The sequence below is a fragment of the Girardinichthys multiradiatus genome, chromosome 2 (assembly GCF_021462225.1).
Source record: "Girardinichthys multiradiatus isolate DD_20200921_A chromosome 2, DD_fGirMul_XY1, whole genome shotgun sequence".
Classification (NCBI taxonomy): Eukaryota; Metazoa; Chordata; class Actinopteri; order Cyprinodontiformes; family Goodeidae; genus Girardinichthys; species Girardinichthys multiradiatus.
In genome coordinates, this window is record NC_061795.1 from 24,454,670 (window position 1) to 24,477,769 (window position 23,100).

General features: G+C 38.9%; 2 protein-coding genes and 1 long non-coding RNA gene across 9 annotated transcripts in view; 1 reads left to right on the plus strand and 2 right to left on the minus strand.

The window, feature by feature from the left end:
• Positions 1-450: 450 nt before the first annotated feature.
• Positions 451-3,283, minus strand: LOC124878261. 3 transcript variants are annotated; one of them, XR_007040692.1, is made up of 3 exons: positions 2,874-3,283; positions 812-876; positions 451-506 (listed from the first exon to the last, which is right to left on the minus strand). It is a non-coding gene; the product is annotated as an uncharacterized LOC124878261 (long non-coding RNA). The 3 variants fall into 3 exon arrangements; XR_007040693.1 differs by having other exon boundaries at positions 466-503; XR_007040691.1 differs by lacking the exon at positions 451-506 and having other exon boundaries at positions 669-876.
• A 259-nt stretch (positions 3,284-3,542) lies between these two features.
• LOC124878229 (acyl-CoA Delta-4 desaturase-like) lies at positions 3,543-12,555 on the plus strand. Of its 2 annotated transcripts, none has more exons than XM_047382087.1 (13): positions 3,543-3,701; positions 3,894-4,154; positions 7,982-8,092; positions 8,994-9,191; positions 9,280-9,381; positions 9,452-9,577; positions 9,665-9,725; positions 9,804-9,880; positions 10,035-10,132; positions 10,383-10,479; positions 11,534-11,613; positions 11,995-12,120; positions 12,308-12,555. In XM_047382087.1, exons 2-13 carry the CDS (start codon positions 3,945-3,947, stop codon positions 12,357-12,359), a joined length of 1,338 nt encoding a protein of 445 aa, XP_047238043.1. In that variant the 5' UTR covers positions 3,543-3,701; positions 3,894-3,944; the 3' UTR covers positions 12,360-12,555. The 2 variants fall into 2 exon arrangements, with proteins under 2 accessions (XP_047238043.1, XP_047238052.1); XM_047382096.1 differs by having other exon boundaries at positions 3,556-3,701; positions 3,889-4,154.
• Positions 12,556-13,158: 603 nt separating this feature from the next.
• eps8l2 (EPS8 like 2) overlaps positions 13,159-23,100 on the minus strand; it is a 50,951-nt gene continuing 41,009 nt past the window's right edge. For all 4 annotated transcript variants that reach the window (XM_047382059.1, XM_047382052.1, XM_047382068.1 and 1 more), the window contains 10 exons: positions 22,709-22,797; positions 22,542-22,616; positions 20,992-21,140; positions 20,726-20,894; positions 20,518-20,640; positions 20,215-20,334; positions 18,817-18,892; positions 18,562-18,730; positions 16,021-16,153; positions 13,159-14,701 (listed from right to left, as the gene is read on the minus strand). In XM_047382059.1, coding sequence (XP_047238015.1) covers positions 14,621-14,701; positions 16,021-16,153; positions 18,562-18,730; positions 18,817-18,892; positions 20,215-20,334; positions 20,518-20,640; positions 20,726-20,894; positions 20,992-21,140; positions 22,542-22,616; positions 22,709-22,797 — 1,184 coding nt within the window. In that variant the 3' untranslated portion in view covers positions 13,159-14,620. The remainder of the gene's footprint in view (positions 14,702-16,020; positions 16,154-18,561; positions 18,731-18,816; positions 18,893-20,214; positions 20,335-20,517; positions 20,641-20,725; positions 20,895-20,991; positions 21,141-22,541; positions 22,617-22,708; positions 22,798-23,100) is intronic.

Below are 23,100 nucleotides of genomic sequence, written 5' to 3' on the forward strand. Positions count from 1 at the left end.
AACTGAATGACAACTATGAGACAAAATGAACACAACAGAAAAGTTTGATACGTACATGGAGACATGAAAGGACTGCAAACAGACACAAAATTACAGATTTAATGACATGAAAAAATGTCCAGAAAGACATGTTTCCATGATTAGACGCAAACTTGCTACGAAGCAACACTAAATTGCCATATACATGCGTCATGTACACCAAAGTGGGCTGCGCGGTGGTGCAGTGGGTAGCACGTGCAGCAAAAAGTTCCTGGGTTTGACTCCCGGCCTGGGGTTTTTCTGCATGAAGTTTGCATGTTCTCCCTATGCATGCAGGGTTCTCTCCGGGTACTGCAGCTTTCTCCCAGAGTCCAAAAATATGAGCGGTTAATTTGTCTCTCTGAAATTTATCCTTGGTGTGAATGGTTGTTTGTGCTTTATGTTGCCCTGCGATGGACAGATCACCTGTCCAGGGTGTACCCCGTCTCTCGCCCGTAGACCACTAAAGAAAGGCACCAGCTCCCCTGCTACCCAGTATGGAAGAAGGGGGTAGAGAAAACAGATGGATCAAAATGACCAAATAAAAACACTCAACAGCTGGTGACATACTAACAAAATATTAAAAGTGTCTCAGAAAAAAATTCAACTCCTTGAATGTTTTAGCATTTTCTCACACTACAACCACATAATAAATTAACGTAATTTATTGCGATTGTATGTGACAGAACAGCACAAAGTAAAGCATAACTATGAGGTGGAAGGAAAAGGAGACAAGGTTTTCAATTTTTCTTTATAAAAAATTTCTGAAAAATGATGCATGCATTTCTCATACCTCTAAGGAAAATCCAGTGCACCCAAATTGTCTTCAGAAGTCAGGTGATTCATAGTAGAATCAACCTGTAATTCAATTAAAATAAATGTAAATCCAGCTTTTCTGTAAAGGTCTCAGAGTTTTGACAGCGAACAGACAGGTCAGGGAGAAAGTTCAGGAGAGGTTTAAAGCAAAATTGGGTTAAAAAGCAATATCTAAATCTTTGCACATCTCACAGAACACTGTTCAACCCATCATCTCAAAATGGAAACACTAAGACACATGAACAAACCTACCAAGACATGGCAACACATCTAAACTGACAGGCCGGCCGAGGAGACCATCAATTAAAGAAAAAGAAGTCAAGTGACCTATGGTAACTCTGGAAGAGCAGCACAACTCCCCACTTCAGGTAAAATAATCTGTTAAGAAGACACCTATTAGATGTAGAACTTACAAATTAGCACTTTATGGAACAGTGTCAAGTATAAAGCCTATAGAGGTCCCATTTAGAGTTCTCCACCAGCAGAGCAAACATGTGAGAAGGTGCTTTGGTCGGATGAGATTAAAATTAGATTAGATTGAAAAATGATTTTGTGTGAGGCTGAAAACTAACACTGAACATCACCCTGAACTCACCACCCCTCTGTAAAACATGGTGGTAGCAGCATCATTCGGTGGGGATGTTTAAATTTAACAGGAATAGTAAAGCCGGTCCTGTTCATAACTTTTATGGACAGGATTTCTAGATGCAACCAAGAGGCGGAGGGGGTCTGGTTTGGGGACCAGTGGATTTCGTCTCTTCTTTTTGCAGATGACGTGGTCCTGCTGGCCCCCTCTAGCCAAGACCTACAGCATCCGCTGGGGTGGTTCGCAGCCAAGTGTGAAGCGGCTGGGATGAAGATCAGCTCCTCCAAGTCCGAGGCCATGGTTCTCGACCGGAAAAGGGTGGCTTGTCCTCTTCAGGTTGGAGGGGAGTTCCTGCCTCAAGTGGAGGAGTTTAAGTATCTCAGGGTCTTGTTCACGAGTGATGGAAGAATGGAGCGGGAGATCGACAGACGGATCGGTGCAGCTGCCACAGTAATGGAGGCACTGTGCCGGTCCGTTGTGGTGAAGAGAGAGCTGAGCTGAAAAGCGAAGCTCTCAATTTACCGGTCGGTCTACGTTCCTACCCTCACCTATGGCCATGAACTTTGGGTCATGACCGAAAGAACGAGATCCCGGATACAAGCGGCTGAAACGAGCTTCCTCCGTAGGGTGGCCGGGCACTCCCTTAGAGATAGGGTAAGGAGCTCGGAGTAGAGCCGCTGCTCCTCCACATTGAGAGGAGCCAGTTGAGGTGGCTCGGGCATCTATACTGGATGCCTCCTGGACGCCTTCCTCGGGAGGTGTTCCAGGCACGGCCCACCGGGTGGAGGCCCAGGGGACAACCCATGACACGCTGGAGGGACTATGTCTCTCGGCTGGCCTGGGAACGCCTTGGGCTCCACCTGGAGGAGCTGGAGGAGGTGTCTGGGGACAGGGACGTCTGGGTGTCTCTGCTGAGTCTGCTGCCCCCGCGACCCGGTCCCGGATAAAGCGGAAGACGACGAGTACGAGTACGAGTAATAGAAAAGCTTGTCTGAGTTAATGGGCTTTTATGGCAAGAATTGAATGATTTTCAGTCTCTGGATCTGCAATGCTGATAGAGACATCACCCAAAACACAGAACAATACATTTGGAAAACACTGAAAAGTTTTAAATGCTCTGGACCAGAAAAGATCAAAAGTTAGAAGGTCAAGTTACAGATCGTGGGGTGAAATGTTAGATAGTGCTAGAGGTACCTTTCAGAAATATGCTTTATTTTTTCTAGCTGTAAGCATTGACTCAAAGTCTTTAAATAGACTTATTTGTAAAAAAAATAAATAAATAAATTATCAATTTGAATTTACAATTCAGTGTTACTCTTTTTGTCTATCACATTTAAAAAATAATAAATTACATTGATGTTTGTGGTTGTAACACGACCAAATGTGGGAAAAGTTCAAAGGGCATGAGTACTTCTACAAGGCAATGTATCATAAGACAACATTATATATTTACCACCTGCTGCACAAAGGTAGAAATATCCGAGAAAGAAATAAAATGACCACAGAGAGAAGCCTAACCTGGATTACTGTATTCGTTTAACAGTCAGGGGGGCTCTGGTGCTAAGAAACGAGGAGACTTGTAATCTGCTCATTGTGTAACCTGTTGTGTAAGAAATGTGCAGCAGTCTGTGGGAAGCTGCTTCCTCCTTGTCCCCGCCCCCCGATCAGAAAAAGTCAAACGTTTGCATTTATTGATGCTCTCGCTTTTAAGTAAAATGTTGTCTCACTCTATTGTTATAATTTACCTCTAATCTACTAATCTAGCTGTTACTTCAGATAATCCCCAGCCCATTTGTCTGCGTCTGTATAATCTGTTTAAACCAGAAAATGCGGCAGGAGCAACTGGAGCTGGAACACAACGACTGGATGGACTGTTGTAACCTATGCCCTATTTAATTCCCCTTGTGTTAAATAAGCAGCACTTCCAGGGTCCGGCCATTGGGGGGTCTCTGCAGCTGAGTGTTCCCAGTCTGATCTGAATCCACTCCCACTCACATAACCTCAGCAGCATCTTGTACCCATGGTGCAGAGGCAGCGCTCCAACAACCCAGACCTGCTCTTCTGCGATTGGCCAGAAATGCTCGAAAGATCCGCTCGAAGTTCGTGAAGCACGGAGAGGGGCGGTGTGCGGGGTGAGAGGGAACAGGGCCTATCAGGAAGGGCTGCCAACTTGGTCGGGTTTTATGGTCGCCTTCTTGCTTTTATAAGGCAGTTTAACGGAGCTGGGGTTGAAAGGCTCTCTACATGTGACTGAAGGCCGAGGAGAAGCAGTCTGGATGCTGTAAGTTACAAATATTTGTTGTAATTCACCTGATCGCCGCATAATGTGAGACAAAAGTGAAAGCATTATCATGCAGAACAATGCATGCTTTATTAATGCTAACTGGTAGCTTCTGGCTGATCTTTGCTGGAAAGCCCTAGGTCTATTTGGATTATGTGTTTATATATTTTTCCCATCCATGTGTGAGGGCAGACTGGTCCTCTTGTGAGCAGGTGAATCCAGACAGGGGCAGCAGCAGAGAAGATGGGAGGTGGAGGACAGCAGACTGAGCCAGCAGAGCCAGGTAGCGGGAAGGCTGCAGGTGTTTATACCTGGGAGGAGGTGCAGAAGCACCGCAGCCGGAACGACCAGTGGCTGGTGGTCAACCGACAGGTTTATAACATCAGCCAATGGGTCAAACGACATCCAGGAGGGTCCCGAGTAATCGGGCATTATGCTGGAGAGGATGCAACGGTAAATACTTTTTTTTTTTTGTAATGTTGTTGTATTTTATGATGTAAATATATCGCTAAAAGTACAAATGACACTATGTTAATTGCAAATGCGTCCCTGTGGGGAAATTGTGCCATTCTGTCTGCATAATATTCCCTGACACGTTATGTTATCTATAAAACAGTTTGGCTGCTTTTATACAATACGTGCTATGGATAAAAGTAATTCATACCTTTCGAATGAAAAAGTCTTTATTTAAATTTTATTTTCCATTTCTGAGGTTTAAACCTCCTCTCATACTTTAATACTTTAAGATGCATGAAAGGTTTTTGTTTTCATGAATTTTCTATTGTTATAACACCTGAAAACACGATGGGATTAGTTTATTCATATTGAGGCTCTCTGTAAGGTTCAGTTTGTGAGTTCTGGGATTGCTGTGAAATTTACACCCTTTGTGATCCTTATTATTTTTAATTAATTGCGTGGGAGCTATAAATAATATATAAGTGCAAATGTTACTCAGTCTAAATATTGCCTAAATATAGATGGCATATAAAGGTCTATATCAGGGCTATATATTAGCTTTCAGCATTTTGTTTGTCATTGAGCAGAAATTGTGAAAAAAAACTATAAATAATAAATGTAAACATCTTTGCAAAAACTTTGCTTTTGAATAGGGTTGTTAACATTTGAAATTGCAGAATGAACCAAACTGTGACCTTTGAGTTGTGTACGTGTAATGTGTAACTGAACATGATCTGTGATCAACACATTATTTAATGCTTCCAAATGCACGTCGCCATATGTCAACTTGACAAGTCTGAGTGTTATAAATATTATAATAAATATAATGAACAGAACTACCATTTGATTCTTAAAAAATTCCAATTTGACATTGGCAAAGCTGGATTGGTGCAGCTGCAGCTAGCCCGATTACTAATGACCTCGTTTTATGTTGGGTTAATACCGGATGTGTCTGGGAGAGGAGATCCACATGCCTTTGTCAATTTAATTGTTTCAGTGGCTTCATTACTGACCATAAACTTATAAAAGTTTATCTTATCGTGGGAATTGCAGTTTAGAAGTCTTTATTTGGGGTCTTTTAATTCAAATGTATTCTTTAGCTTTTCTTTAACACAGAAGCTAAAGTTTTTCCTTTGGGTATTCTAAAAAAAATAGTAATGAAATGTAATGAAAGTAATGGAAAAAGTTAATGACAGTGTGGTAAAATGGATGAACTCCATTTGCCTAGTTCCAGCTAGTGATTTTACCACTTACCTGTGTTCAAGGAACTAAAGGAGGAGGTGCGGCCTAACCTCCTGTATTTGGAGGTTTCAGGGAAGTGATGTCACAGGAGGTACCAGGTGAAGAGGGGAGAAGAAACTGTTAAAGTGTTAAGTTAACTTTGGGGTTTTGTTTGTTAGTTTTGATGTGTTAGAGTTAGGATATGATTGTTAAACTGTAAACACAGGGTTGTTGCTAGATAGAAGTAGCTTCAGTGATTTGAGATTATTTCTCATGTTGGAATATACCTGCAAGATGGAAGATTCCATTTCAGTTAATTGTGTTTGGAAGGGCATGAAGGTATTTAAGCAGATCAGGAAAGAAGTTAAGGAGGGAGGACCAGGTCAGTGTAGCTGTGTGCACGTGACGTTAATTTTGGTTGGTTTGAGTATAGTTATGTTTATTTTGTCACTTTCAAGTTTAAGTCATTTTTGTACATATTTGTGGTTGCTCTTTTTGTAAATAAACCACCTGCTACACTGGAGAACATCAGTCTGCTGCCCTTCTTCAGCCACTTTGGCGACAATATACCACAGACAGTATTTTATTTTAGTATCTTTATTGAGTCAAAACAGGGGAATATAACCAGGGCCAAAATGAGAAAAATAAAATATAGACTGTACCGGTTGGCTCACACATTTTTACATGATACAAATAACATGTTCCTAACTGATAACGACTTTTTTATGCCCTTAATTATCTTTACTTTGCAGACAGCTGTATTGCAGGTTAATACAACTGATGAAAAGAAAAAAAGGGGCAGAATTGTTGTATGAAGCTTCATTGCCAGAGCAAAAATCCCTGTAGGACATAATTATTAAATGTTTTTTTGTTTCAAAATCTCCAAAAATCTCAAATAAAAGGTTTTTAAAGACAGCGTTATATTTTTAGAACGTGAATAATTGTATTCACTTACTGGCATGTACTGTTTATGGTTTAAAATTTAAACACGAAGACAAGGTTTTAGAAAGGTGACACTTTATAAATTCCTGCTAGAAGTTATTCAGCGATACTGGAGAAACGAAGGAGAGTTTCAAACCACACTTCTCATGGGTCCAGGCAGTTAAACTCAGACCTGGTTGAGGGTCATCCACTGCTTCAGCAAAACGTTTTGTAAAGCAAATATAAGAACATGTTCTCTGATTACTGATGCAAAAATATGAATCGAGCACTAGGAGAGTCCAGTTACTTTAAACTTTAACATGTTTATTTGTGATTCTATTTCTTGCACACTAAGGTGTGCCCACCAAGATTTACAAGCTTCTACAAGCCATGCCCAGTGTTGGCAGAATTGTAAAAAAGCAACCCAGGCATAGATGTGGAAAATATAATAAAATAAAATAAATTGTAAATGTATTGCTGTAAGATTATTTGTTCAAATTTCTTTTAAAGATTCCAACTTTTAAATTAAGCTCATTATTTCAGGTTAAATAAAGAAATAATTTTATATATGTATTTATTTTTACTATATCAGTGGTATACCTCTTGTTGGCAGGCCTAAAATTCTTATAAAATGAATGCATCTGAATTTTTGTTTTATGAAGTATAGATTTCATGTTCGCAAGTTGCCTAGGAACATGTTAATAACTCTTGACCTCCTGTTTCCATGGAGGGTTGTTATGATGTGACACGGAAACTCGGAATGGGAACGACAAGAAAGCATACTGTTCAATGAAGGAACCAGGAAATGGAAATAAGAAAAGCTCTACTTTCCTAAACCTTTAGACAGTGCTATGATTATTTACAAAGTTTAGAACAACTTTAACAAGGCTGGATGAAGAAGACCCATTTATTTTGCCTCCAAATACACTGGGAGGATGGTAAGAGAGGTAAATAAAAAACAAAACTCTCCAAAACTCATATTTGGAGAGCTGTAGCATTAGTTGGCACCTTGGGGTCACCAACTATTCATGATACCCATCAGATGCTATCTACATGCCAACCAGTTGTTTAGGAGGCATGTCAGGACAAAGATGCTTCTGTCCTACCAACCCAAATGTTAATTAGTGGAGTTTGTTAAACTCTGCCGGTGTTCACTGTCTGGTATGGTGGAGGATTAGTGGTGCTGTGGGTCTGATTGTATTCCAAAGGCCCTGGAAACTTTTGTAGAGTCCCTTGCTCTAACCTTGTTAGAGACCTCAATACCAAGTGACCAAGTAACAGTTGGCTCAAGGTACAAAGTGTAAAGAAATATATTTCTCAATATAATTTTTTCCTCTCTGAAATTATGTGCCTAATTTAAAGGCTTGATTTTCATTATTTTTATTTGAGATTAGATTTCTGCAGAAAAATTATTATGTAAAAAAATCTTTTTACAGATCTTTACCAGAGATGCCAATAGGTCTGTAGATCCTCTCAGAACAAATCTAGAGGGGGACTTTGAGCTGTATATTATGACCAGCACATATCTCCTAGACCTCACACTATACAAAGGTCGTGGTAATGTTGACCTCTGTTGGACTCAGCTCAGCTGAAGTTTGGTTTGCTCCAACATATGTGTGATTTTGGTGAAAAGCTCTTAACTCTGCCTAAGTTTTGTTCAGCTTCTAATTTTTGTTTTCCAGGAAGTTTTTGCAGCCTTTCATCCTGATCAAAAGTTTGTGCAGAAGTTTCTGAAGCCTCTGCTGATTGGAGAGTTGGTGGCGACAGAGCCAAATCAGGATGCAAATAAAAATGTAAGATTTTATAGTTAAGTTCCTCACAGTTCTCTCACACTGTGGTTATTCCTGTAACATTCCCTTAATGTGCTTGCATATAGCAGTCAATGAACATCCAGCTTCTGTAGCAAGGACATTTTAAGGCTCACCCTACTTGTGGAGACTTCTGCCTCTTTTTTATTTATTTAATTTTTACATTTTCTAAGCACTTGAATTTCAAATATTTTGTGGCACTAGTGGCCTCTATTTTTTGTTATTTTCAAAGTGGGCAAACAGGAGGTGGGGTGGAGAGAGAGGGAAGACATGCAGGAGAGGTCTCCGGGTCAGAAGCCGGGACAGCTGCATCGAGGACTGAGGCCTCTGTATATGGGTTGCGCGCTCCATCGCTACACCATGCGCCGTGCCCTAAGAAACTGAATTTTTGATATTCGTTGCTTATATCCCACGATTATTAAATTACTAGAAAGAAACAGTTGGAATATATCAGTTGTGCATAATGGATCTTTATAGTTCCCTTTTTAAATTAAATTATTGGAATACATTTACTTTTCAATGATATTTTAAAGTACTGGGATGCACATATCAGAGGTGCTCAGCTCCACTTCTCAGGAGCCGATGTCTTGCATGTTTTAGGTGTTACCCTGGGTCAACACACCTGAATCAAATGAATGGTCCAGGCCTGTGCATAACTTCATGACATGCTAAGAAGGTAATTAACCCATTATTCTGATGTGCTGGAATATGGGCACATCTTAAACATGCAGGACAACAGATTTTTAGGGCAGGATTTGGCTACCCCTGGCCTTTATACATCCATTCAGTTTTCGCTGAGTCTCGTAATGTTGAAGACTGCACAAATGTCACATCAATTTTACAGTTTAAAAAACTTTAAATAACTGTTTTTCTTCTCTGCTCACAGGCAGAAATCATTCAGGATTTTGGTCATTTACGAGAACAGACAGAGAATAGAGGCCTTTTTCAAGCTCAGCCTTTATTCTTCTGCCTCCATCTGGGTCACATCTTGGTGCTGGAGGCCGTCGCCTGGCTGATGGTCTCGTACTGGGGCACGAGTTGGACTATGACTTTACTGTGTTCAGTACTGCTTGCAACCGCTCAGGTAATTTGAACAACACTAAATGCTGTCCTTATTTTTGTTGAATAACTTTAAAAAAAAACACATAGCACCCTCTCCTGTTCTGCACTAGTCCCAGGCTGGATGGCTGCAGCATGACTTTGGTCACCTTTCTGTCTTCAAGAAGTCAAAATGGAATCACTTGGTCCACAAGTTTATCATTGGACATCTGAAGGTAACATTGCAGCATTTATTTTGCTTACCTTCCTACAAATGGGTTCTCCGACAATAACATGTTTTTTTAGGGAGCTTCAGCCAACTGGTGGAACCATCGACATTTCCAGCATCACGCCAAGCCGAACGTCTTCAAGAAGGATCCTGACATCAACATGATGGATATCTTTGTGCTTGGGAACACTCAGCCAGTGGAGGCAAGTAGCTCGATAGAGGAATGCATTTCTAAATCCTTTTAAGCTCTAATGCAGCCTGATAGCTCACTGTGCCTGTCTCTGTTACAGTACGGCATTAAAAAGATCAAAAACTACCCCTATAACTACCAACACCAGTACTTCTTTCTCGGTATGCTCGCGTTAACACATATAAAAAGAATTTAAAAATATAACCTTGTTTCAAAAATAAATAGTATCTTTTTTTCAGTGGCACCACCACTGCTTATTCCAGTTTTCTACAACTACAATATAATGAAGACCATGATTACTCGACGTGACTGGGTGGTAAGACGCCAGCCTCTCAGTCTCACATCACAGTTTAGCCATTTAAAGTTCAAATCAGTTCAAATTAGAATAAATGTATTTTATTTAAAAATAAAGAGTGGTTAATTTTCTTTGTGAAGAAAAAATAAAATTAGATGTTCTTGTTCTTTTTAAGGATCTGGCCTGGGCTTCCACATATTACATTCGTTACTTCTACTGTTATGTACCACTGTATGGTGTGTTTGGCTCACTGGCACTCATGATGTTCGTCAGGTAAACACACTGGTATCTTCTTTCAGCAACTTGTGTGTAAAATGTTATGCTGCAAAAGTGTTTAGGTTTGTTTTAGCTGGAAAATAAAGAGACAAACATATGAAGGGAAAAAGAACAATCAAAAGACGACGAATATGTCTTCATATTGACTTTATTATTGAAACTGCCTGTATACCCTATCCCATATGCTTTTTACTCTGCTTTTAAACAAAATGAAACGATTCTTAATGTATTGCTGGTGTGTCTGCAGGTTTTTAGAAAGTCACTGGTTTGTGTGGGTGACTCAAATGAGCCACTTGCCAATGGAGATCGATCACGAGAGGCGCCAAGACTGGCTGACCATGCAGGTACCTGCTTTATGATGAAGTAATATATGAGAGTGTTTTACCTGCTGCTTATCAGAGATTAAAGGCCAACAGCTTATCTTAATTTAGAGAAAAAAATCACTGATCAACATTTTTTATTTCTACAGGGTCACACATGTTTGTTACAGATTTTTGTATTTGCTGCCCTTGATAAATGAATGTTTGATAAAAAAGTACCTTCCATTACAGTATAATGTGTGTGATAGTTGCCTGCCACATCCATCATGTGAAAATAAAGAAGTGAAGCACATTGCAAAGTATTTTCTTTTATTTCAATGCATTTCATTGGGATAGACCAACAGAAAGTAGTGCATAATTGTTAAATGGAAGACAAAGGTGATGTGGTGTTTGGCTTTCAGAGTTAATCTAAATGAAATTCAATCTCTGTATAGATGCAGCTGTTTTGTGAAGGCCTCAGAGAACATTAAAGAACATTATATTAGAGAACATTGGTGAGCAAACAGCATTACAAAGATGAAGGAACACAGCAGACAGGTCTGAGATAAGGTTCTGGAAACGTTTAAAGCACGGTTGGGTTTTAAAACTAATTTTCACAGAAAACTGTTCAATGCATCATTTGAAAATTAAAAGATTAAGGCACACGTGCAAAATGTTCCAGACATGGTCATCCACCTAAACTAGTATTAATCAGAGAAGTAGCCAGGAGGCCCATGGTAGCTCTGGACGAGCTGCAGACAACCACAGCTCAAGGAACTGGTAACAGGTCACCTATTAGTCATGTGCTCCACAAAACTGGTCTTTAGTTTAAACATGGTAGTAGCAGCATTATGCTCTGGGGATGCTTTTCTTTAGTAGGTACAAGGGACTGTACACCTCACATTTCAGATTTTTATTTGTCAAACATTTTAAAAACCACCTACTATTCCACTTCCACTTAAAAATGATGCACGGCTTTGCGTGGATCTATTATGTAAAATTCCAATAAAATACTCTGATGTTTGTGTTTGTAACGGGACATGTAAGAAAGATCGATGTTGATTGCATCTTTATTCTCCATTCTTTTTCTCTGTTTCAGTTACAAGCCACGTGTAACATTGAGCAGTCCTTCTTCAATGATTGGTTCAGTGGACACCTCAACTTTCAAATCGAACACCAGTAAGTCAAACGACTTGGTCTTGGATCAACTGTCTGTGCAGTGAGCTTTTTCACAAAGTCCTGAAATTTGGGAAAATTTTAAGGTTTTTAACTATGAGGGAGAAAAAAAAAAAAATCAGTCAGTAAAAAATTAAACCAGTCAGAGTAATAAATATTCCTCTGGGTCTGCTTTGAATTTGATGCTTACAAAAAAACCATGCTGGAAAACGCAGGTGCAATTGAGTACTTTATGAGAAAAAGTAATTTTTAACTTATATTTATCTGTTGTTTCCTGAATTTGAGATTTCTTTTTCTTATTTTTTTATGTTTGGATTAGCTGTAAAACCAATGTCCATCAATTTTTGAGTCTTTTCAGTATTTATTCTCTCTTTCTTTCTCAAGCCTGTTTCCCAGGATGCCACGCCACAACTACCAGCTGGTGGCCCCGCGGGTCCGCCAGCTGTGTGAGAAACACGGGATTGCTTATGAGACAAAAACTTTGTGGCGAGGAATGGTTGACGTGTTCAGGTAATAACAGAATACCTGCCTTTCTGGCCAGGTTGCATAGAGTCACTGTAATGGTCTAATAAACAACATTTGGGACTATGGGTCATTACCTTCCATAATTAGCTGCATTCCTGTGAGGCTATCTGTCTTTATTCACAAAACTTATGCAAAACAGGCTCTTAAATGATGTTTTTCTGTGCTTTTGCAGGTCGCTGAAAACTTCAGGGGAACTTTGGCTTGATGCATATCTCCATAAATGATAAACTGGGATGTTCACATCTGTCATACAACATGAAAATCTGATAAATGATACTGGAGTTATGTTTTTCAGTGTTTACGGTAAAAGACTGTCCTAATCTTTAATGAGCGCTAGATTTCTTAGTATCAACTATAGTATGATGTTTTAGGTGAAATTGTGAAATGTGACTGACTCAATAAAGATTTTCAACAATAAAAGATGAATCTTTATTTCCTGTGATAGAATGGCTTGAAACATAAGAAAATGACAAAAAGTGATAACATAACATAATAAAGTCTATTTAATGTTATTTACATACACTTAGGCGGAAGTATAGAATACTTGTCAAATTTAGTAGCAGTTTCCAAATACTTTGTGCACAGAAAATCTTTTTTGCTGTTTTGCTCTTTATAGAATAACAAGTCAATATTAGCTGTGCAATTAGTAGGGCTATCTGTTCAGGTATGCATCATTTTTACTTTTTCTGCTTAAGCTGCAACTTTACTGAAGTTGCTCTTCTGGCACACAATAAACCAACTGTATTTAATATGGGGTTATTAATAAAGTGAGACAAAAAATACACAAAAAGCTGCTGTAAAATATTAACAAAGGTAATTCCTTTAATTATATTATTCAAAAATATTTATACCCACAACATTTTCTTTCAATCCTTATATAATATTTTTGATACCAGAAAACAAAACAAATTTAGAGTTTATACTTCTTAACTAGCCTGTGTGTGCAGTTTACACTGCAAAACCCTAGGCTGATAACAATAGACAGTGATTACTACCACCCCCGGTAAAGAGGTGTAAAAAACCTTACAATTAATTTATATTTTATTTATTCAGTGAGGAAAAAATCCACACATTACAAAATCACCAGTACCACAATTAGTAGGACCCTCTAACTGTCTCTTTTAAGCAAGAGTAAAATCGGCTTCTTTTACAAATGTATGCTTTACTTCAACTTGACCAGTGTTGAGATGTTCTGCTGATGATTTTCTAAAACAATAATGTGGAGGTCATCAGTAATCTACATCTCAGAGTCACTGTGACCTGTCTGTCGGCTATCAGAGAGATTAATCTTGCCTGGAGACAGAAAGTCGGATCCTAGACAGGATATTTTATAATAACATTAGGCCAATGTGTAAAAGAAGAGTATGTTTGGGTACTGGACTTGTTGATGTCAACAGAATGTATGACATTGACTACGTTCCTTCGTCGAAGATTTTCTGTCCCTGGCTGCAGAGGCCCATTTCATATTGTTCTGGGTTTTTTTTAAACCACTCTTTGTTGTCTAGGAACCTTAAACTAATAACTCAGGACTTCCTGTTTCCCTGGGGCATACAAAAAATATGCAGTGACACAAAAGCCCAATTCTCTTAGCCAGCATTCAAAATGGGAAAGATGAGAGTGCATGCCATCCAAGTAAAGTTGCATGTTGCGCCTAATAAGTCACAATATGGTCATAAGAAAAAAGCTACAATGTGTACAAGATAACACCGTGCACCAACTTTGTCCATGTACATGGACAATGGAAAAGGTTTCATTGTTAGAGAGCTGCAGGAATGTTTCCAGTGACAAAATATGCTCTGCAATAAAAGATTGATTTATTTTAAAGGTTTTTACCCATGTTAGGTGTGCTGTATTAAATATCTCACTATTACTGAGAAAGGCCTTGTGCATGCTTTTTAAGAAGAAGTATTTCTTTCTAAGCTTGCCAAAATATCAAATTACATCAAAACAAGCAAGATTATTTATTCTAATACATGTTGCCGATTGTTGTTTAGCGAACAGGTTCAAACGTCTGCCATACGCAACACAAAGTATGCTTTAATTGTTCCTATTTTTCCTGTTAGCATTAACATTAAAATAATTGGCTATACAACAGAAAATATGTCACACATCCTGGCACTGATTTTAAAAAGCAACAATGAAGATTTGATGTTTCTACAGACACATTTTGTAAACAAATGTATTATTAAGAACAAACACTGATCCCGCCCTGCTCATACACATGTATGTGACATGCACGTCATTTCTTCAATCATTTCATGAATCGAAAAGAATGCAACATAATTTGAAAACACATGAATAACAAACATCTTAATAACTAACATCTTACCAAATAAATATACAGTTAAAAATGAATGTAGTTAATCTTTTTTTTTTTCCTTTTTACTGAGGATCACAAGAAAAGGTTCAGTGATTTAACAAGCTGCTGTACTTTGAAAGCTACGAGACTCGTGGGGGGCTGGGGGGGTCATGTTGCTCCACATGTTCAGTCGTTGCTGCTTGTGGAGTCAATCTTCTCCTGCCTCTGTCTCATGATTTCCTGCAGCTCGGAGTCACCCTGGCACCTCTGCAGAGAAAGCACAGATGTTGCTTTCAATGGTCATGTTCTCTGAATCAGTCTCAGAACACAAGCAACAGCTAAACTGGACAACAAAATGTTGTAGTTTCACGAAATAACCTCAGAGGTTCAGCGGAGACTATGACTTTCTTACTTAATTCTAGATGCTTATTTCTCAATATGTCATGATTACGTCACCTGAGGATAACTTGGTTGTGTGTTATTCCAAGTAATAATGATTTTGAACATTTTATTTTTCAGACATTTGATTTAAATTATTTGGCATTCAATAAACACTTAACAAGATCTGACTAATCCAGAACTGACCTCCGTTTAAAGCCTTGACAAAAAGTAATGTAATAGGTCAGGCATTAGATTTTAATTCATGTATTTTCTATTATCTTGTTCGCTTTAGATCTAATTGATCTTCAACTAAACTGTATGAAGAACATTGTGGTTATAATAAACACCCAAACATTTTATGAACTGCTGTTACAGTAACTGTCCTGAAGGTGACAGCAGAGAGCAATGTTTGGGAAATTGTCACACTATCAAACTCAAAAGCAATAATTCACCACTAACTGTTAAACTGTAACAAATGTTACCACATTTTTGCTTCATCAGCAAGTCCACGGTTGAAGCTAATCTAACATGTCTGGTAACATCTGGAAACAAGAAAATAAATAAAAATATGCCCCTATCTCCAGCGGTGACCGGGTCGAGGGGTGGGGTACTACCTGGACAGGTCTCCAGTCCAACACAGGGTGTGGAAGGAGTAACCAGAGAGAATGCACACTTTTGCTGCAAGGGGACAGTGCTCAACCATGCAACCCTGTAAAAATTTGTTTTTACAATAACTTTGCACAGTATAAAAGGTTTATTAGTCCGTTTTTGTGATTACAGCTAGATTGGATGAACTTGGCTCTAAAAACTGCTAAGATAATAAAAAGAAATAACAACCCTCATTTTAATGTTTTTCAAATTGTGATGTAATTTTAATGAAATGTTTGACCGTTTGCTTTTTTCTTTGTGGTTTTCAGCCTGAATGTCTTTCTCAATGCTAGAAACCTTGTCTTCAACAAGCCTTGTCAGAAACTTGATTTCATCACTTCTGAGCCCTTTTTCTTGCTGAACCTCCTTTAATTAAAGAGTGTTTTCCCTGCTATTTGAAAGCTGTTGAAAGCTCCTGTATTTCTGAATCTACACATTGCCCCAACCTGCCCAGGTATACTAGGAAAGTTGCATTCTATGTTTCACACAACATCCATAAAAAGGCTCCCAGAAAAACAGGTTTTTAGGCAACTTGCAGGCAGACGAGTGTGACCAACCTCTAAATGTCCTTTCAGCAATGACAACTGATTGAAGACACGGTTGCCGTCTTCCCCACACACGGACTTCAGCTCCTCTCTGTTCAGGGAAAACAGCTGAGCTCCCGTCAGGATTCCCAAACATTCAACAGTCCTGCAAGACAGAACAGCTAATCAGTTTATTCTAATAGCATTTCGAATACATCTGTATTATTTTTCAGGACAATTTCTTTAAACGTAGAGCACAGTGTTTTCAGTTAAACATAGAAGAATCAGATACAGTTTTCATAAGGCACTGTGGCATGTTGCAGCAGGAAAAGCCTTGGTGTCAGAAGTGACATTAGGAACAAGTGGATTCCTCTGAGGTGAGTCTGTTCCAGCCCCTGGGGGATGTCTCTCTAAGAAATCCAAATTTAACAAGGAATTACGCCTTCAGTTAAACCATTCTGTAACTGATCTGTTAGTCATCTCTTCAAAACACAATATCTGTGTAAAAGCTACCTCATCAACTACAGCATTTCCCTTCAAAGATTTTAAAAACTTGGGCAACATGAGTGAAGAACATTTTTTTCTTTCCCAAACTAGGTTACCTTGGCGTAATGATTCTGTACTTTTTGTACATTCTAACATAGTAGTAGGAACGTACTGTGGTTTGAAACCTCCTCCAGAACTACAGAGCTCTTCCACAAGCTCTCCCAGCAGCAAGAGAAAAACAGTTGCAAATGGTCCAGACCATGAAGGCATGTCTGGCATTTGATCAAATAAAAGAACAAACCACTCGATAACTCATTTAATTGCACTGTTTTTCCTAAAGTGTCTGTGGAGTTATCCAAACTCAGTCAAAGTAATGCTCCTTCTAGACTGCTGTGGTCCTCTCAGGAATGCCATCTGATACTGTCATTCTTTTGTATAATGGAGTCTCAGTCCAGGATGTCTTTATTTGTGGTTCTGCAACACTTTATGTAGGTATTGATGGCTATCAGCATCAGAAAGAGGGAGACCCTTGTCTATCTTCAAAAGTGTCTAGAAAACAGAAAGGTCAGCTCTTCCAACTCCTCAAACAGTACAACACCCCTCATCTAAAGTGGATACCAGGGTCTGTTTCTTTTTTGCACCTTGTTACTCACTTGTTAGCCCCCTTGGGTAAAGACACCTTCTGAATGATTTAAATCTTGTAAATGTAACTCTAAAGTTATTATCACCTCATTTGGACAGTCGATATACTGTAACTGGGATGTCACCTATTTTACTATTGAGAGCACCTCAGTTGCTTTGAAACATTAAAAAATACTCATAAGGCAAAAAATGTCCAAATTAATAAAAAGCACTACATAGTAGATTGCATGTGATTTTAATTCACGGCATCTGCATTTAGATATCGACTACCTTCTTTACTGTTATTTGCTTCTCCCTTACTTTCCTGCACGTTTTTACACTATTTTTACTACCTATTGATGCTGAATTGGAAATAAAGCATTTTGTTTTTCACATGTAGAGCCTAGCAATACCTTTTAACCCCTTAAGCCTCGGGGGGCCTGTGGAGGCCCCCGAGATGGCCTAAAAATGATCGTGTGCATTATTTTGACATCAAAATGTCACAATTTGTTTCTGAAATATTGAGTGTTACATTTGCAGGGAAACCTTTTCACTTTTGTTACTTATAAACTTCAATTCTATTTGGCTTTTATGTAACAGACCAATTTTATGTTATAGATCACTTCACAATTACGCACTACAAAAAAGTAGTGCATAATTGCGAAGTGGAAAGAAAAGGACAAATAGTTCTAAAAATATTTTTTAAATAAAAATCTGAAAAGTGCGGGGTGCATTTACTTTCAGCCCCCATGAGTCGAAACTTTGTAGAACCTCCTTTTGCGACAGTTACAGCTTTAGGTCTTTAGGTCAATAGGGTATGTCTCCACCAGCTTTGCACATTTATAACCTGATTAGATGTTAAGCAAGACTGGATGGAGATTGTTAGGAGAATAACATATTACACAACGTTGCCTGGTACGATTGGTCTCCACGGTAGGGCCAGAATTTGACATAAAAAACGTAAAAGGATGGATCTGCCTTATGTCAATAGATCAGGCTCATGGTGTTGGTTGTGTAATGGTATGGAGGAAACACTTTAGGCCCTTTTTATTTGTAAAAACCTTGTAAAATTGGGTATTATATAAGCCCCTACTTCCACTTCCAAATATGCTGTCTGTCTTTGTTTATTACATAAAATCCTAAAAACATATCTTGATATTTTTGTCTAAAATAAAACAAATTGAAATGTAGGGGTGTAGAATACTTTTACTTTTTAAGACAATGTGTCAGATACTGTTATGAGAAAGGCCTAATAGTGTCAGGTTTTTAGAAATATTAATACTGCAAATAAAAATGAAAAAATTAATTTGTGCAAAACACAAAAAATGGTTAGAAAAAAAAACTTCAATTAATTTTATGAACATAAAGAGTGATCAAAAACAGCTAAAGCCTCACTGCCACTGGGTCTATAAATAAGCAGAAGACAGAAGACAGGTGCCAGACTCAGATGCAGCAAAGCAAACTTACGGTTTTGAGAAACCTTTAGCATCGAGCCACACTGTCACCTGCTGTGGATCCGAGTCAGAGTTCAATGGCACCTGAGGGCCAGTCGAGCGCTCTACTCGGATCTTCCTGGGGGCTGGGGTTTTCTTTGAAGTAATTTTCATTAATAGCTCATTGTTAACCTCATCCATCTCTGTGGGGAAAAATGTGATGGAAACGATGAAAGAGTTTTGTTTAAACATTCTTAGTTTGTTGTTTTTGCTGTGTGTGTTGACTTACTTTTGTCTTTGTGTACGGCCCTCTTGAAACTGTCCCTCTGGTCCCGAAACCCAGGGGGTGAAGTCCTGTAGTCGCCCTGCAACCACACAATCACACACACAAACTCAGTTCACGACAGAGAAACCACAACATTTTTACACAAACAGGTTTAGCTTCATCCTTTCTACCGGGCCGATTCACTTTTGAATGAAAGACAAAAGCAAAATATGCGAATGTGTGTTTTAAACAAGCAAGAGGAGCTGCACGCATCAGCTGATGAAGGGTGTTTGTTGTGCATGCAGTCTATCAGTAGGAAGTGGGAACTGCAATGTTGTGTAGGAGCTGCTGACAAGTTGTAGACAAGCTGAACAGATCGGTTTCCAGCTAAAACTACCAAAAATGTGATTTTTTTTTCTGGGGTTTTTTGTGTTGATGAGAAGGATTGACTGATTGACTGTTTAAGTGCAAATAAATACAAAAAAAAAACATTTTGCAAAACGACAACCTGGTTGCATAAGTGTGCACATCCTTAATCTTACTTTTTTTAAATCACATTTTGATTCAATTTAAGCATTTATGGTACTTCTGAAGGAGTCTACTAGCATTTTATATTTTCACATCTACCATGTAAAAGTTCTCCTAGTGTATCTCCTGTCTCCAGCTGTCTGGGGTCATCACACAGATGTTCTATCAGATTTAGTTCTGATCCCCATCTTGGTCATCCCGAAAACTTTCATTTTGTTCTGGTGAAATCATTCTTTTGTTGGTTTGGACGTATGCTTGGTCTTACAGTGATGCTGAAGGATAAAAATCATTTTAATTTTTTAGCAGATTGCCTAAAATTTTGGAGTAAAACATACTGATATTTAGTTGACGAGCAAATAAGGGATGAGCTTATAGAAAGAAACCACTACTAGGACTAGGACTGAAGGTTGGAATTAAATCCAAAGGTGCTTTAACAAAGTATTAGTTTAAGGATGTGCACACTTATGCAACCAGGTTGTTGAAGCTTTTACATTTTTTATACTATTCCCTCTAACAGATTTGTTTGTTTTACAGTTGAATTTTATGGGATATTTGTCATATTTAAGGTGGAAATGTTATGAAAACATTTTTTATTGTCTCTTTTTCTCACAAAAAATGAAATTTTATGTACATGTTTAAAATTCCACTGTATTGAAAGTGTTCAGTGAAATAAAAGTGTGTTTCTCTTGTCTGGATATTATAGACAGTGTAAAGTCTTCCTGGGGGAAAAGCAGCACCTGCACAACATCTCTTGAAGTCTAAGCTGCAGGGGGAGCTAAAGGGTCTAGGGAATAAGAATGATTACAATGGTTGTGTATTAGTCTGAAGTGCATCCTAACGTCTTGAACCGAAGAGATTGCAGCAGATGCTGTGCATGCAGAGTCGGTGAGTTACCTGGTTGTAGGGATCATCTGGCTCATCTATCCTTACAACATCCAGGATGTTAAATGGGACATAGCCGGATTGCCCGCTGCGATTCCGTAGTTTCCACCACTGTTTGTTATCTTCTAACACCTGCAAGACAGATTCAACAGCTCACTCCGCAATACAGGAAGCTGGGATAGATGTGCTACACTTCTCCCCGTGATCTTTCTTTAACAATGAGTTATTTACAGGACAAGGTTATGATGCAAAAGTAAACATCTTGGTTAAAACTTTAAATATGTCATGCAGACCAGGAAAGTCTGATGTTACAACCTCAAGGATTTCATCCTGTAGCACTGACAGCTCGTTAGGATTCCGCGCCACAAAATTGTAAAGGATTTTGGCATATTTGCGGTTGATGGGCATCCCATTTGATGGGGAAAGATTGCTGTAATACTTAAAAAAAACAGTTAAATATTTTAAGTTACAGCTACTTGTTTAATAAATATGAACAATAATTGAGAAACATGAACCATCTTACATCATCAGGCGAGTGTTTTCTGTAGTCCGGGCTTGTGGGAGACCCAATTGGTCCAGATGGTCCCTCAGTTTCCCATGGAGCCGTTAAGAAAAGCTCCACAGGTGGCTCCCATCCATTTCGAAACTTGGGGAAATAAGTAGGAGCGCACTGATCTCTGGGCCACTCTGCCCTATAGGAGGAGGAATGAAAGGTTGTTTAAAAGGTGCCCCTTGTAATTCACATAATAAGCAGACAAAGCCAGCAGCAGCATTCCACATGTACTAAACCTGGGTTTGGTCCACCCGTCACCAAGCAGCTCAAACAAAGTCATCTCTTTAGGGGAGAGGAGTCCCCGCAGGAAGTTGACAGCATCCTTCGAAAGGTGAGGAGCGATGATTGAACGTAACAGGTCAGGACTTCCACAGGTCTGCAGCACCTGGGGACAAAAGGTTCATAATTGGAACAGACAGAAAGAGCAATGCCTATTATTTTCTCTAAATGCACAACATTTCCCATTTTTCTATTTATGTGTACTATGCAGGGAAAAAATGCCATAACAAACCCAAAAACACCCAGTGCCCTACAAAAACGTTCATACAATTGAACTTTGTCGCATTTGTCATGCTACAAACAGAATTTCAATAGACAGACAGAAAGCAGCACATAATTGTAAAGTGGAAGGATAATTACACCTGGTTTTTAACCTTGCATTACAAATAAAAGTCTGAAAAAGTGTGGCTTGAATTTGTATTGAGTTCCCTTCACGGTGATACTGCTAAATTAAATCCAGTGTCAACAATTACCTTCAGAAGTCACAAAATCAGTAAACAGTGTCAATCTGTGTATAATTTAGTCTCAGTAAAAATACAACTATTCTGTGAAGGCACAGCTGCAAACCTACCAAGACTGGGCTGTTACTCTGTAGGAGTGTCAGAGATGCACAGCTCAGGTGAGAAAACTACTACTACTATTAGTTGTGCACTCCCCACATCTGGTCTTTAAGAAAGAGTGGCAAGAAGATTGGAAGAAAGGTATAAGAAATCTTATTTACAGTTTGTCATAAGCCATGTAGTGGGGAAACACGTGAAAGGTGGTGCGCTGGTCAAATGAGACCAAGAGTAAACATTTGGCCTACATGCAAAACTGAAAAGGTTCACAGCATATAAACACGTTTCATTTGTGTTTCTTGACTGCGTTACTTTGAATAAGGAAAAGCTAATCATAAGAACTAAGCCTGTATGAAATTGAACTCAGGAAAGAAAGAAAGCAATGAAGCAATTAATAAAGTAGCACACAAAAACAGTCAGAATAAAAATCAGTTAGCTGCTGCTTCACAGATGCATATAACATCTTCTACAGCACAGATTTAGGAGAGACGGATTTACTAAGGCAATGCATTTAAATCAGCTGTTGAGGACAGCTAGAAGAGGTCCATTTTCCACAAAGACAAAAAAACAAATCTCATGTGTTCAGAGATCATTTTCTGTCCTGCAGTATTGAAGGAGTGGCTGAACTCACCAGCTTGGGATACCAACATTACATAAAAACAGCTGCACTTGTGTTAGAGATGAAAGCCATGGTTGGTTAAGTGTTTGAGCAGAGCACCGAGAGGGTGTGGTGCAAGAGTAAAAAAAAAAAATCTAACCAAAATAACCACAAATGAAGAAAAAAATGCAAGTGATGAACTGTTCTCATCAGGTGACTTCAAAGAGTCTTCTGTTTCTTTTTCTTTAGACTGAATGTCTTTGGTCTCTCAGCTCAGCCAAGTTTCATTTTAGCAAAGCAACAAATAATTTTAGCAATGACCAAGAATGAGAAAAAGGTTTTTATCTCTTACCAGCTCCAGAGGTCCAAATAGGAAATGAACCAGCTCAGGAGCACTTGGGTTCTGAATATGTTTCTTCAGTTTGGCCTGAAGGGGGCAGAGTGACGAATAATCATATGTGAGTTGATGACCAGAGAGCAGCCGCTCACAGACGGAGGTTAAGAGCTTTGATATCTCACCAAGAGGTTGAGGGCCAGCTTCAGTTTCTGCAGGCTGTCAATGTACTCTGCTTCACTGGGGGGCTTGGCCCGCAGGGTCAGCATGCCCTCTGTAAACAAGGACAACAACAATGACCACACACACAGGCCAGGGTTACCAGACTGTTCAACACATGGGTGCTGCAGACAGGATGCAGGTTTCAATTTCCAGCCAAAAAGCAAAGCCATAAGTGTTCCTTTTTAAACATTTCTAAAACATTTTATAGCTTAAGCTATACAGCGATGGAGAGTAATAAATAGTTCACCTTGACCAGGGTAAGAAAAACTCCTGCAGTTTCATAACCTGACTCCACTGGTTGAACAAAACGTTTATGACCCAGGACATATGAAACAAGATAAATGTTGATTGCTTT